At 43.2% G+C, this 16,033-nt stretch overlaps 1 protein-coding gene across 1 annotated transcript in view; it reads left to right on the plus strand.

The window, feature by feature from the left end:
• The window catches only part of GAP43 (growth associated protein 43), a 67,329-nt gene that overhangs the window by 33,135 nt on the left and 18,161 nt on the right, over positions 1-16,033 (plus strand). Inside the window, exon 2 of the mRNA XM_027681177.1 lies at positions 5,296-5,923. Within this exon, the coding sequence (XP_027536978.1) occupies positions 5,296-5,923 (628 nt within the window). The remainder of the gene's footprint in view (positions 1-5,295; positions 5,924-16,033) is intronic.

A 16,033-nucleotide genomic window follows, 5' to 3' on the forward strand; every position in this document is an offset into this window, starting at 1 on the left:
ATGCTGTCTCTGACACAAATCAGGTCATGTAGAGCCAGGCCCACAAAAGACACTGAGGTGACTCAATCCTGTCAAATCAATGGGAGTTGGGCACTTAAACTTCTTTGTGAGTCTGGGCCCAAGTGACCTTGAATAACATCAGTGTGAACATACATTGTGCTCTAGGCAGGAATAGAGCATGGGCTGAGATGCACCTTAACCCCACAAATAGCACAGGTGATTAGTTGATTCAACGCTAGTTCACCTAAGTAACTGAAGGAAAGATTTCCACACATACCTTAGCATAGATGTCATGAAAAAGGAATGACTTTGGGCCCCTATATCTTTGCATATGGAGAACACAGCTGGTTTGTTTGTTTTCTTAATAATTGGATATCATATTTCCCTTGGGTTGTGAATCAAATTATTGATAACTGTCATTGGTCCAATGGATGTCCAGGCTCCGGCCAGTATTGATGCTTTCTCTGGTGAAAGATATGTAAGTCCTATATCTGGGCTCATAGCACACAGGTTTCAGAATACTGGGAGATAGCAATGTGTATCGAAGGGCTCTGGGATTCAGTGTCACATTCAAGAGGAGTTCCTAACTAATGACAGAAAAGAGCAGGATACCAGGGTGCTGGCTGATGGTACAGCAGCCTGATCCTAGGATGAACATTAAGGAACTTGATACATGCTGTACATTGGAGGGCAGAGAAACAGCAGGTAAAGGAGAGCTATAGAGAGGGGCAGAGAAGGCCATATAATATTCAAGGACCTTTTAATGGAACAGTAAATTCTTTTTTGGTCTCTCCATCCCAGCATTCAAAATACAAAACTATATGTTTATTTTTCCAAGGCCAGGCAATGAGGTACACCATGAGAGACAAGTGGGAAAATGTCGATCAAGGACCAAAGCACTCAGTCCCCTCTTTTCTTTGCCTATATGTGGCTGCAAACCACATGGAACATCTGGAAAAACTAGTTTCTCCATTTCTCTTTTCCTGAAATACCAGCATGTGAGACATTTAAAAGGGTCTGGACATTATAGTAACACTTTCTTAATTGTTTGCCATAATCTGACCCCCCTGTAAGCTGTGAGTTTGGAGACAAAAGGTGAAAAGGTGACCAGAGATTACAAGTCTTCTTGTGGTCATGGCTCCAGGAAATTTCTACATTCCTGGTACCTAAAAACTAACCTCTGCCCTACCTGTGTCTTAAACATTAATTTCTTATCTCCCACTCTCTCAGCTATGTGATAGCAAGGAAAATCTCACTTACAGGAACAGTCTGCCTGGGAAGGGATGTCCTAGAAACCTGGAGGTGTGGCAGACAAGCAGATGGAGATGGTGAGAGGATCATCCCTCTAGGACTAGAAAAATGCTGTGGGCTGTGTAGATTGAGACATAAAAGCCTAACAGTGTGTTTCATAAAAGCAAAGCTTTGCACAGTGTCTTCAGTGGGTATGTGAAGGTGGTCCAAATAAAAAAATGGACATTTGACCATGTGTGTCTTTTTATATATCCATTTAGCTCTGTATCCACTAACCTCAGTGATTTCCAGTCCTTCTGCCATTATAGGATCTATGATTTATTTCACACTAAGTGAAACAGAGGACATTTGTTTTGTGTAAAATGGCAATACATTGCATATACTCTTACAATATCATGAATATGTCAATATTAAGTATTAGTATGAGTTTACTGTACATATAAGTGTGTAAATGAAGGGGGGATGTGATGGAATACTAATATGTGAAACCTATCCTTGCCAGACCTGGTTCCTATCTGGGAACTCTAGATTCCATACAAACACTAGTAATAATAGTCACTTTATTCTAGCCACAGTTCTACAACCAAGATGTCATATATGCATGGGTGATAGATAAGACAGACAGATTCCTTATTTTCCACTGACATGCTTTTGAATTAATCCTTGCAGGGCTGACTCACCCTTTTAGCCTTCCAAGGAAGACAAATTGCTTTCCAGGAGCTTCGCTGTATACAGGTTATTTTTGAGCGCTTCCTTAATTACGGTTTATCTGCTGTGCACATAATCCACAGATAAAAAGCCCTTGGTTTTTCTTTTGTATGAACAGAAATTTTCCCCCAAACAACCTGTGTCTCACCCAACCCATTGTTATACAACATGACACACATACTGTATGGATACCCTGTCCTACCCCAGAAATAGCTGCAGGCCAGTAGCCTGAAAAAAAGTCAATTTTGATGACTGGGATGCTTTCCTGTGGAAGGACTGAATAGAAATGGGATTCCTGAGGACCCATTTGGCACAAACGATTAGCACATTTCTTTCATCCATGATCCTGAACTCCACCTCTGCCCTAGTCTCATGTTTCTTATTTTTGTGTCTGAAATTATGCTGAAAGCACCCTGTTGGAAATACATTTTGCAGTTGCAAAACTTGGGATCTGGCAAGGACTCAAACAGATGTCATCCCAACTGGAATAAGAGGACAATGATGTAATTGGAATAGCAGAGGAGCCTTTTAACTCTCTCGTGCTTTAGGTGCAGGTGAGAAGTTTTGGTCTGACCTCTCTGGGCAGAAGTGCTCCCCCATTGCCTGCCAGGTCAAGGGCTGGCTGGCAGGTCACAGCTCTCTGTGAGCGCTGTTCCCTTGCTGCCCCCATGGCCTCCTGCTAGCAGTGGGAAGGAGATAAGCCTTCACAGGGCTACATCCCAGGTAACAGGATAACTCCTCTGAAGTCATAGAGTCAGACATGCAGCAGACCAGAATTCCTAATAGCTGTCCTGGTTGGAGCAAGAGGTATGTGGGACCTTAAAGCAACAAGGCCAGTGGCAAGAGAGATCTCCCTTCAAGTGGCGAGAGACATCTCCCTTCAGTCAATAGTTTTCATCTTTGTCTAGGGATTAACAATTTTATCATATTCTCTCATGGTTTTGCAGGAATCAGGCATGGAGACTGGAACTTTAGGGTCTTGTAGTTATGTCTAAATTGTCTTTCCAGTCTCCCAATATTGCGTGCTGCTTGAGACTAGCCACAGTCCTTAGGGAGAGACAGTCAAAGCTAGCACATCTAAGTGTTATACAGCGCTATAAAGGAGTACCTACTCTATCTTCACGTTGCTGTGGCTACGGTGGAGTGCCAGGATACTCAAGATCTCCTTAAACCAGCTAGTTCAGGTATTAGGTTAGGTTGCCACAGCAACACAGGACTTACTGCAATCTGCAAACTTGTCTAAGGAACAAGATGGATGAGCCTGTGTGAGCTCTGCACTTGGATAGTTTAAAGGTACTTCCAATTTGTTTCCAACCCCCTTGTGCTGAAGTAGTCTGAAAAGTTTACCCCAGATGCTGAATAACACAGTGTCGAGTTAGCTATGCAAGAAAAATATGAATACCTGAATGGTTACAGCATGCTAGTGTCTGCATCATCTTTGCACATAACCTTCGCCTGCTCTCTGACAAGCTGAGACAAAACTGAAAGATGACTTTCCATACAGTGTCACTGAATGCACTTGGGGAGGGGTAGACATAATGCTCAGATGGGCCCCTGTGGTTGGTGCAACAACCATTTTGCCCCTGGGCATGGTCAGGAGCATGAAAGCTCCTTGCGCAGAATGCAGTACATTCATTACCTATTCATTCACAGGCTTACACCCACTGCAGAAGCACCTGGTCTCACTCCCAGGCTTCCTGCTGTGTACAGACCCTCTGCATCTGTGGGGCAGCTCTTTTCCTTGATGATTTGGGACTGCTCATTCCCTGGCCACCCTACCCACTCTAGGAATGATGGGCACCAGTGGGGTGGGGGATCCTGTGCTCACTGGGGACCCAGGGGAGGTAGTGGGTACCATGTCTGGCATGCCAGTGGACAACTGTTTGGTTCACTGGCACAGCTTTGCTCACACGTGTGTGCCTGACCCTACCTTGTGCTGTGGAAATGACCTTTTCCAGTCTGTTTCCCAGGGGTTGTTGCCAGTGTGGCCAGTCCTCTCTCCCGCTCTCCACAGACATGATGTTTGCAGTGGTATACGTGCATGTTGCAGTGGCTTCTTCTCCCTTTCTTCCTGCCTCACTTTTATTGAATGTACTTACAGGCTGTCCCCTCTCTCTGCTCTTCTGGTCCGGAGCCTTTCCCCAGATGGCACATCTTATTTGCAGTGGCCAAGGCAGTGGTTCCCTCTTCCCATCCAGAGTAAACGCTTCTATCTTTCTCAGCCAGCTTGTTTTCTTTGTTTTCTGACCTGAGCCAGTGTTGGAAAACAGGTGCAGACAGCAAAGAGGCCAGTGGCTCTGCTTCCAAGTAGGTCTTTTGAATGCTTCCCAATGGGAATATTAATAGAACGGTGTCCTTTTATCAATATGCAGCTGAGATGTTACTTGCCCAAGGGCTGCTAAATTATTGGGGTGAAGAATGGTATGTCCTGTAGATTCAGTGGAGGTTTATAAGCTGAGCATTATCTCTCTGCAGCAGACCAGCACAAGGCACAGACTCTGTTTTGGTCCCATTTAAAACTCTAATGCACGATTTAAGTCTAAAAAACATGGGGAATGCCTGTGCTTTGTTACAAGGCTGAATTTCACCCAATAGTCAGAGAAATAATAATAGTCTGCTGAAATTGGAAAGACTGATATTAATCTGCCTATTAATCCTTCAGTGAAACCATGAGTGGAGAGCAAAGGCAAAGTGCTTGGAGTGCTTGCAGGCAGGGTGTTTATGAAGAGTATATCCTGTGAATATCTGTGTGTGTCTGACAGCACATAACTGCAGTGAGGAGGGCAGTAATACTGTTCTCTGTTGGCAATCCTGAGCCAAAAAGCTATAAAAGACAAAACACTTGGTGTCATTAGAGTCACACACCTGTGAAACAAGGTGTCATTAAAAAGAAACACAGAAGGCAAAGGTGGATTTGGAAGGACTGTGAAAATCCCCCTCGGGAGAGTGTTCTGAAAATGATTAGGGGAAGAAATTGGTGTATTTCAAAATGGATGGGAAAACAAATCATGGGAATAGAGACAACCCATCTGGTGCAAGCATTTCCGCACAGCCAAGATGCTCTCAGCATTGCTGACGGAGATGATGAGGTGCTTTAAATTCCTTTTACAAACCTCCGGCTGGAGGTTTGGCTGGAGACCTAAGTCTGTCCAGCCTTAGCATGAAATCAGAGCCACCTGGCTCCAAAACCATACTAAATGGAAAGGCTGCTTTGAAACTTGTCACTGGTTAGCAGGAGGGGAAAGGTGGGACATTCCCAATAAAATCAGTGATACATCTGGAGAAATCTTATTTCCCTTTTTCTCCTCTGCCCTCCTCCCTTGTTCTTCTTCAAAGGTTGAAAAAAATGAGGACGGAGACCAAAAGATCGAGCAAGATGGCATCAAACCAGAAGATAAAGCTCATAAGGCAGCCACCAAAATCCAGGCCAGCTTCCGTGGACACATAACAAGGAAAAAGCTCAAGGGGGAGAAGAAGGGAGATGCCCCAGCATCTGAGACTGATGCTGCCGACAAGAAGGAGGAAGGCTCTGCTGGTGGAGCGGCCGAGAACAAAGAAAGCGAGGCTCCCACTGCCACAGAAGCAGCCGCCGCTGACAGTGCCCAGCTGGAGGAGGGCAGCAAAGACAGCAGCGCGCAAGCAGAGGAGAAAAAAGGGGATGGAGCCGCTGACATGGGCTCAGAGCAGCCAGCCCCACAGGCTGCCACTCCTGCTGCGTCCTCAGAGGAAAAGCCCACTGCTGCCACTGCCCCCGAAAGGGAAAGTGCCACTAAAGCTTCCACTGATAACTCGCCGTCCTTGAAGGCTGACGAAGCCCAAGACAAAGAGGAGCCTAAACAAGCCGACGTGCCTGCTGCTGACACCACTGCCACCACCACCCCTGCCGCAGAGGATGCTACTGCCAAGGCAACAGCGCAACCCCAAATGGAGACAGTGGAGAGCAGCCAAACCGAAGAGAAGACAGGTGAGTGAATGCCTCGCTGGGGAATGGGCCTCTTCAGAAATGGCTACCTCCCTTGGTCTGTTGGGGATGCAAAGTTGACCAGCAAGAGCTGGTGCAGGGATTAGACTGAGAGTTAACAAGGGAATTCCCTTGCTGGGTTTTAGGGGTGGTGGGAGATAAATTTTCTTGCTTAACACCCTCTTCCTTGCTTCCTGTTAGCTTTTAGAAATATTGCACCTCCTGTCAAAGCTCCTGTTCCTTTAGATAGAGGTGCCATCCAGCCCTTTTTTTCATGGTGGCAGGAGAGTGTCAGCCAGCTGGGAGGCTTGGAGGAACTGGAGAGAGCTCCCCAAGCTCTGCATATGCTAAAAATAGTGATGAGCTCAGACAACTCCAGTGGGGCAGCAAAACAGCCTGAGCTGATACCAGCTCACCGGAGGCTTCTAACTTGAGCTGAAAATCTCACAAGACCACATCTCTCTCATACTGCAGAGGCCATTTAGCCTTGCTGGTGGAATGGTCAAGAAGGAGTCAAAAGAGTCTTTCTTCCATCTGCTTGTGAATGGGTGATATTCTTAGTAGAACCACCTTCTAGTCAGTAACATCATTTTATCAGCAGTGCTTACGGTTTCATCCACACCGATCCTTCGAGCCTCTCTGCTTGGAGAAGCCCATGACAGCCATGCTTGCATGAGGCTTTTAGACGTGTCAGCTGGTTCAGACTCATATAGTAAGAGGATCAGGTGGGGAAAGGGAAGATTAAAAGCCCTGACAGCTCAGTGAGTGAGGACAGAGAGAGGGTTGAATGCCAAGAGTCACTCTAGGAGGTGTTTTCAACTCTTTCCCCTACGAAGGGGTGGAAAGTTTCGAGAGGCAAAAGTGGGCATTTTTGACAGAGGTATATTGTTTACAAACCATAAAGAAGAGTTCGTTTTGAATTGTAATACTGAGCTGGGCAGAAAATGAATCAAAGGACTGAGAATATTTTTCTTTCTTGTTCTTTACTTTCCTTATTTTGTCAAAGAAAAATAACATAAACAAAAAAAAAAAGGTTACATTGGAGGTAGACACCACATGAAAATCAGTTAAGAGGTACTGCCAAGCAAAACTGACCTCCACATTTATGAAATACTCAGTTGTACAAGGAATTCTGCATTCATTTTTGGGGAAAAATGTAGCATAGCACCTTGATATTCATAAACAGCCTGATGTAAATTTTAGAGAGCCTCAGCATCCAGTTTTGTACTTATTGATGTTTCTCCATAATTTCATTTGGTCCACTACTTCTCCTCCACGAATTACAACTCCCACTCTCTAATTAGACTTTCAAGCTTCATAGCTAACCCAGGGCTTCCGGCTACTGTATTCCTGCTCAACAAAGTGGAGACATAGGAAAGCACAGATATCCAAAAGGACAGATTAAGAACTGGGAGAGGAACTCATGCAGAACATTTATTATTTAAGATATGGGCAAGGGGAGCAGCCTTCAAGAACGTGAGTCTAAACTGATTATACACAACTACAAAGAGTTGTTGGTTTTACCTCTGCTCACTTATAAGTTCCTAGAAATAAGCCTTGAAATTGCATTGTCCCTGTTGGCTTTTTGTTCTCCAGCTCTCCAGCTCTTTGTTCTTACTTTGTGTGATAAGTTGAGTGGAAACATAAATGTCATGTCATTTGTGAAATATAATTTGGAATGCTGCATGCTGTACTTCTGTTGGTTTTATACTTGCCAAAGGTATAAACATCAATGGCAAAAACAGGACAGAGTGAATCAGTGATTTGGGGTCCTCTGTACAGAGGATAATGACTGTTAATTACCTTTTATTTAAGGCTTAGGGTTGCCTTATTCCTAAACAGGAATGATTCTGCTTTGAGTTAATATTCCATTTTTATTCAGATTAATCTGCTCTAATGGGTAGAGGTAGGAAAATTATAGTAGCAGGCTACTTCATTTGCTTAATTTTACCTGTTTTGAGTTGCCACTCATCAAAGAATGGTTTATTTCTATGCAGTATTCTGAATAATTTACAGATATCTTCTCCACGCTCTTGTTGGCTTTAACATCATTTGAAGTGGCCAACCATTCATGGCCACATTATTTGAAGTGGCCATTTAAATGTATGATTTAATATGCATTTGCACATGATACTATTACTTATGTAAATATCTATCCAACAGAATAAGTTGGAAAATCTACAATCAAACATATATTTAAAAATGAGTTTTCAGTGGTTGAGTGTTAAAGACCAGTATCTACATCTATTTATACTTATTCAGTATGCATGCAGTAATACTCAAGCTTAGCAATGTTTGCAGAAAGCAAACAGGAAAGGTATGTGGCCAGAGTCAAGCTGATAGCCTCTTTAAAATGTTAATGAATATAGATTTTTTTTCCTGAATTCCTATTCCAGTATGATATCAGCCTTCCAGTCACAAACCCGAACAGCTGGCTAAGTGTCCCCAGAGTCATTCAGGAAAGAAATGAAAAAAGATTAGTTAGGTCTTCTTGTCCATCTCCCTGAGGATGCAGGGCTGTGCTCTGCAATACACTCTATAGCACAGTGTCCACAATAGTAAGAAGCTGCTACTTCCTTAAAGAATATTCCTCTAAAGAGCATCATCACGTTACAAAAGTACCCACAGACAGGAAATATTTCCTTACAGAAAGCCTGTGTTTTCTTTTTTACTATCTTCATCCTGTTACTCCCTCTCATCTCTTTAAACCTCTCTGTTTCTCTCTTGGTACTTACTCTTTCCATAGAGTTAAAGACATTTGCCGTGTCTCGACCTTTCTCCCAGACATCCCCCAGCAAATGCAGCACTGGTAGTTGCTGGCATGGCTGTGATGGTCATTCATGAAAGAGGGAGGGCTACCAAACTTCTGCCACTCCAGCACTCCTCCAGCCCAGGGACAGATCCTCTTTCAGCTTCATCAGTCCCCTTGGCTTTCAAAGGTCATCTCTTATCATTTCTGTGATTGAAGACTGGCACAGTAGTATGCAGTGTCAGGCTGCCAAAAATAAATCAAATTGGCTCCTAGCCAATGTCATCAGTTGGCTGGTTGCCATGGCATGCTTGGCTGCTACTACTGTGAGGTGTGCCGACCGTGCTACTTCTGTGCAGCGATGTTCACCTGCCTTGAATTTTACTACAGTGGCTGTATCATGTTATCTGTGAATACTTTCCCCAGTGCAAGCATGAGCAAAGGGCAAGGGCATTTAATTTTTATCCAGAAGAGATTTTTGCCTTTGTCTAAAGGCAGGATGAAAAAAGAGAGGAAGCAGGAAAAAGAATAACTAGCCTGATAAAGACAAGAGCACAGTTTTAAATGCTTAATATTTAATGTTTCTGAAGTGAGGGAGAGATGGAGTGGTTCCTTGTACCAGTGAGTAGTTCCCTTGACAGGGTTCAGCTCTCCTTGTTATTCAGTTCCACGAACTCTATCTGTTGGTAATGGCTTAGGAAATGACTTCAAGCAACTGTCCTGTATCCAGAATTAGTTGGTCTGGAACCACAGGCATTTCCAGTTGTATGGTAGGGCAGTTTCTAAGCAATTCTCAATGTACCAAAAAGTAGATGGAAAAAACAGATGAATTCCAACCTGGATGAGGCATGAAAAGAGTCAGTGGGCTTTGTTCAGTGGCAATGAAGGATTGATACAAGAAGGACAATCTCTTAAACCTCTTCACAGTTTTTGGTGGATGAATAGCATGGCAAAAAGTTGTCTTCTCATCTGAGCTTCCTTGTCAAGACTTAAGTTTATAGGTTTTCTTGTTATGATCCAACCTTTGCCTCTTTGCGTTGGTATTATGCTTAGAGAGGTTTGCTTATGTGCCAATCTACTCAACAGCGTAAAATTCAAATGTGGTAGGGGGGAATTTATACATTGCATATGGATGAGGAAGTGAGACTTATTTTAATCTAGGTTTCATTGGCTTAAATCCAGAGAGTCTCCATCAAAGTTACCAGAAAGAGTCTATGTTAGCACAGCTTTGAAGTGAGATCAGCATCCAGCATAGCAGACTATGGAAGGAGATGGGCTACTATGTACTTTATGGGGAGGAGAGGAGGTGAATGTCACACAATGTTAGATTCTCTTTGTACTTTCACAAGTTTTCAAGTTTCACCTCCAAATTTGGCTGGCTCTTACATCAAAAGCATTCTCATTTTGTCAGGTAAGAATACAACAAAGCCCAGGAACGTGAAAGAGTAAATTGTGCCTAAGGAAATAAATGGATTTTCTTTTGTTGGGAAATGAAGAAGAATGCTTTTTCCTGGTTGATGAAATAGCTTTACAGTGGAGAAGCTTCACAGCTGAAATGAAAAATCAGCCAGGTGACAATTGCTTTGCATATAAGCGGACCAGCAGTTCCCCAGGGGCCCTGTATCCTGCAAGCAAGGAGCACTGGGAGGCACAATCTTCACTTCATTTCCTCAGAGGAAACAAGTCCCTATGGATCCTTTTTCATGGTTTAGAATTGAATCAGTTCTTTGTTTTCAGTTCAATCACCATATTGGTGGAAGGACAATACTTGCTGCACTGAGGGAGCACTGGCTGTATAAAGACACTGTCTATTGTCTTGTACCAGCTAGAAGGTACAGCCTAAGCAAGAGGATTGCAGTTGTATGACTTGGAATTTCAGTCTTGGCCCATGGGTAGCTGGCATGAGGCAGGACAACCTCACTGACATTCCTGTTTCATGGAAGCTTATCTCTGCTGCTGCACCTGGCAGCCAAGGAAAGCAATGCAAATACAGTAGTCTTCCCATTACTGCCCCAGAGGGAACAAATCTAAGCAAGGATGCCAGCGTTTTCTTGTCTGCAGTACTACTCCAGCAACAAAGTAGGAATATAAATACAATTTAGATTACTTGACTCATGCTGAAGTATGAAGTCTATGTCTAGTCCTCAGTTGCTCTGAAATTTTTAATCTTTGCATTGTGTCTGCATGGGTATAAGCATTGTGTAGGTATTTCACAGCCAGGTTTGCATTGGTGCAAATAGCCATGTGAGGGGCAGGGTCAGAAAAGTGGAATGTCACAATTTTCCTACACACAGCATGCTACAGGTGCAGGATTTCCTCCTCTGTTGCAGTGAAATACTGTCTCTTGTCCCATGTGTGCCTCAGGTCTGCTGCTTCCTAATGAGATGCAGCTTGCCCCATATAGGTGGGAACCGTACTAGTGGGCTAGTGGTGAAGTAGTACTTGACCTCTTTTAATAAAATCTTAGGTGACACTAAGCATATTTATTGATGAAAAGGTGTGGGCTGACTCTGGATAAGGCCTCTTGAGGAAAGAAGGTTAACCACTCTTTTGTACCAAAGAGGTAACAGTTCTTTTGGAGCCTCAGTAAGAAATGCATGGACACTCAAGGCTGGTTGACTGGGTTATTTTGAGAAGGGTGCAAATTACAGAAAGGGTGACAGTAGTCTTTCATCCCTTCTGATGCTGGGAACTGCAGCTGTTGCAGTATCAGACAAGCCCCTCCTCACTGATCATGGCATGCTGCACAGAGTTCCTGTTCATGGAGAGGGTTTCACATCTTTATGGTATTCTTCCAACAGAACAAAGACATCAGCCTTGAACCTATACAATACTGAACTTTCTAGATGATATATCAGGGTTTGCACTCTTACACATCTTCATAGGAAGGAGCTCCTATGAGCCATACATACAGATGATATTGTTTAGGGCAGTGCATACTAATGTCATGGTATGTGCTCATGTTGTATGGTAGTCACTCATGCCAACATGTGGCTCTCTAAAGCTGAGACCAATGGTTAAACTCCACTTAGATTTTGCTCAAAATCACTCTCTCATTACAAGGTTTTTCACGGAGGCTCACAGTCAGATCATCTTCAGAAAATGCTCTGAAATCTCTACATGGGAGGAATGCTTTCTGCCATAAATGACAACTAAAATTTATCCTGAGAAAGGCTCAAATAGCAGACCAGTGAATAGTCTAGACAGACAGACAATGAAATTTAGGTGGTGACTGTTTGTTGTATCTGCCAGAAGTGCTCTGCACTATTGCCAGTGTCATCTCTTTACACTGGGATCAAGTAGGCTGAACTTTTCAGATAGATATAAGCTTGCAGAGTATCAGCTGGGATTTACAGCTCCAAGGAGCAGAACTTTAAAGGTAGCAGTACTGACTCTAATACAGATGGCTGCCAAGTGCAGAGGAAAAGGATTTGGAAAGTTCACCAGGTCGACACAGTCAGATTAGTTAAACGTTTCCTCAAGAGCTGTGTAATAGGTGCATTAATACTGGATTATCAATGCCAGTGCAGTGATCACTTCCAATCTCCACGGAAATTCCATGGACTCTGGCAAGGTGAAGTTGTACTCGCAAGGATCCATGCAAATAACTGGTAGAGAAACATGCAAGTTTCCAAGCCAGGCCAGACCTAACATCCATTTATTGTACTTCTTACAGTAGCTAGCAAGAAATACTGCTATGGGCAGATCTGAGGTAAACTGTCTCTCTACTACTAGGGCTCATCACTGTCCTCTACTGTCTAGGATTTGGTTTAACAGGTAAAGCATGATGTGTTCTCTCTTTTGATGCTAATATAACTGCAGCATTATATGGCATATATATATACACACATATATATAGTATCTGATTGACTAAGTGTTAGCAGCTTCCCCAAATCCAACCAACTGTACAATGCCATAAAGTTCTGTGACAAATTGGCCACCACTGCCTTAAATATCTTTCTGTACTTGTGCCACGTCACAGAAGGAGCAAAAGCTTCTGATAACCCTACTTTATGTAATTGATTATTGTATATAGCATCATATAGTATACATTTATGCACAGAGGGCATAGTACCATAGCTCTTGCTGTTCATCTCTTTCATGGAGAAAACAAAAGCAGTGCTTTCAATTGCTTTTTTATATGAAATTACTCCCATGCTTTTTAGGATCTTTGTTGCTTTTCTCTGCACTCCCTTTAAATCTGTGAATCTCTTTTATGAGGTGGAGTGACAGATACTGTTCACACTAGTCCAGAAAAGGCTGTACTTCTATACACTTATTTCCAGGAAAGCAATATTTTTTCTTTTTCCTTCTCATCCCGCTCGTTATGCACAAAAGCATCTTTGCCTTTTGAAGACAGCTACCCAATGAGCACTGATGACTGCAATGACTTGGGAGTTCTCCTCTTTGTAAAGACACTGCCGAAATATTTTATTCAGCCGTATGATGATCTGTGAGACTGGGGAGTGGCCAAGAGAGCCAAGGAAAATGTAAGCAGTGGCAGAAGACTTACAAGTCAAGCCAATGGCATCAGCTCTGTGGAATAGTTTCCACCTCCAATAGACCTGTGAAAGACCATATTACAGCTGAATTTGAACAGGTCTCTAGACGTAAGTTATTTCTCAACAGTACACTCATGCTGCAAGCTTGACTTAAAGAAGGACTTCCTCATTCCCTAGCTTTCCTATCTGTTTGTGTTAAATGTCTTTCAGGCAGAAAATAGAGGAGACACTTTAAAATAAGGTGTGTGGGAAACCCAAATGATGGAAAGTACTATTATCATGTCCTTAGCTGTTCTCTGAAGGAGAGTCCAGTCTGGTTTTGTGGGTTACCAGAATTGCAGCTTTCTTCCTAGTTCTGTATTCCCTGCTAAAGGCTCCTTTTACATGTCCTTTAGCTCTAATGGCCTGTACCATGTAAAGAGCCTTACCTGTATCATCACCAAATGTGAATGTGATCTGTGGAAATGTTCCTTTTTTCTTTCTGTGTCCTTAGTTACATCAGTGTCAGCATGGGACACTGGAACAGAACGGAAAATCTCAGCTGAGGTCCTGGCAGTCAGGAGTCCCTGTTGGACACCTGCCCTTTGCAGGGCTGAGAGTAGTCAGAAAAAGAACTATGGAAAACTGGACAGGGTCCAGAGATCTAAAGGAAAATGTTCTTCCCCTAATGACCGGAAAAGTGAGACTCAATGCTTCATGCAAATAAGTCTTAGATAAAGGTCATAAGGTCCCAATTATCCACTGTTCAAAGAACCACACACTTTCCAGCTGTACCTTGAGGCAACAGCAAATGAGTCCTCTTTTCATTATGAAAGAAAGCAGAAGGTGGAAGACACTATTCAACCTCTCCATCTTCCTTCAGCAAAACACTGTAATTGGGAATGCTATTAATGATGACCGGATATTACCTGTAACCTACAGGGGTTAATGAAGAAGAAAATCTCTCTGACATTTGGACAATGCTAAAGTGGTGCAGTGCTACAGAACCATAGCTGACAATGCATTGCATGTACCGGGAAAGGGATAGGAGAGCAGCAGCAAGAGCTGTGACCATTATGCAGAGGATTTCCCAGACTTTGACAAGGCTGTCAAAGCAGCTGTGAAGAAATATTTCAAGGGCTTTGATAACCATTTGACTTGATAACCATTTGAAGAGATGGAAGATGGAATAAGGTAAAAGTAATTTAAAGTTGGGGTGGTGGCAAGTACTTTTAAAAAGTACTTTTTAACTGGAGGCATGCATTGATTTGGAAATGACAAAAGGCTCTAAGACGGAGGTGTGAATGAAAGCTTGTGTGGACTAGGTCCATAACTAGGCCCATAACTAGGTCCATAACTCTGTAATTTGTGGTTTTCAAATGATTGTAGGACTCCATTCCCTTACTGGTTGTGGGCTTAGAAATGAAAGGATGTGTATTCCAGCTTAGACATCCTGTGTTACCTACTCTACTTATGTAAGGCTAGGATTTCACCTGTGATTTCAGCATTGGTGTTGTAAGTAATTCAGAGTAATCTTCAGTCATCAGTGCTGAAACAAGGGATATGCCAAAGGAGGCCAAACTCTGGGATGGAGCCTGCCCCACTGCACTTCAGAAAGATGTGTGACTTGAAGGAGTCTGTGGTCCAAATCTTAGATCTGCTCACAAATGGTCTCACATATGTTTCCTACCCTGGAAGGGACTCAGTGCAATATTGTTATATTGGTCTTCTGCTTTTCTTTGTTGTCAGAAGAGATGAAAATCCCCCACATTCACAGCGTCTGATCAGAGGATTGCTGTGAGTTTGCCTTCAGTAAGGCTGCTGTAATTTATAGGAGCAGCAATTCTGTCTGGCCCTTTGTCTGCATTCTCAGTCCGTTATTCAATTGGTACACCAGAGAACCAGATGGTGGAAGAAAGTAACTTCTTTCTTGCCGAACACTGAGCAGAGTGTGTCACCTAGATCTTGCAACTCTGTGCCACACCTGCTCAATCCTGCATCTGTCCCATGGAACAGCTCCTGTGTTTAGCATGGACATTCAGGGTGCTGCAGGTTTGCAAGAAGTGAGACTGGTGGGTGTTTGGAAGATGCCTCAGTAGTGCAAACAGTTTCAGCGCATGCCTTTAAGCTTATCTTTGGGGTTAAAGGTATGTTGCCACAAAGCCATCCCAACCATGGCTTCGTTGGGAAGTGTGGCCAAACATGGTGCCAGGCACAGGGACTGAACTTGACATGACACAACCTCTCCCAAACACACCTGAGGCTCACCAGGAAGGCAGGGGGAAGAAATGCACAGCACTGCTGCTGAGCAGCAGACTTTGGTCTCAAGAGACACTAACCCAGCACTGTTCACTGCACTCAACAAAAAGACAGAAAGTGAGAAAGAAAATGTCTTTGTCCCTCAAGGTAGAAAACATTCTTCGTGGCTGAAGACAAATGACTGTGAGAAAGATGAAGTCACTGATTTTTACATCAGAGAAGGAGAAAATTCCAGACACTCCTAACTAATGTAGCATACAACTACTTCTTGTCCTCATTTCCAGAAAAACACATACACATGGTTCTCCCAAACAGAGGAATAAAGTCTTGTTGCAGTTCAAATCACTACCACACAGGGCTTCTGAGTCCTGCTGGACTGGAATTTTTCTGTGAAACTCTTTTTTTCATTAAAGAACTCTTTAATTTTTCAAATGTAAACATAATATACCAGTACCAGGATTTATGGGATTTGTAGATTAAAGCAGTAAGAGTAACCTTTATGTGCTTTTAAAGTTAGCTAGCATGTCAGGGTTGGGTGTTCCCTGAATGGGACAGAAGACAAGGTGGGGCCATGCCTTATGCTAGGAAGCTAAAATCCATTGGGCTGCTGGAAAAAGTTTCCCC

This window comes from Neopelma chrysocephalum, unplaced genomic scaffold (assembly GCF_003984885.1).
Source record: "Neopelma chrysocephalum unplaced genomic scaffold, ASM398488v2 Primary Assembly neopelma1_60, whole genome shotgun sequence".
NCBI lineage: Eukaryota > Metazoa > Chordata > Aves > Passeriformes > Pipridae > Neopelma > Neopelma chrysocephalum.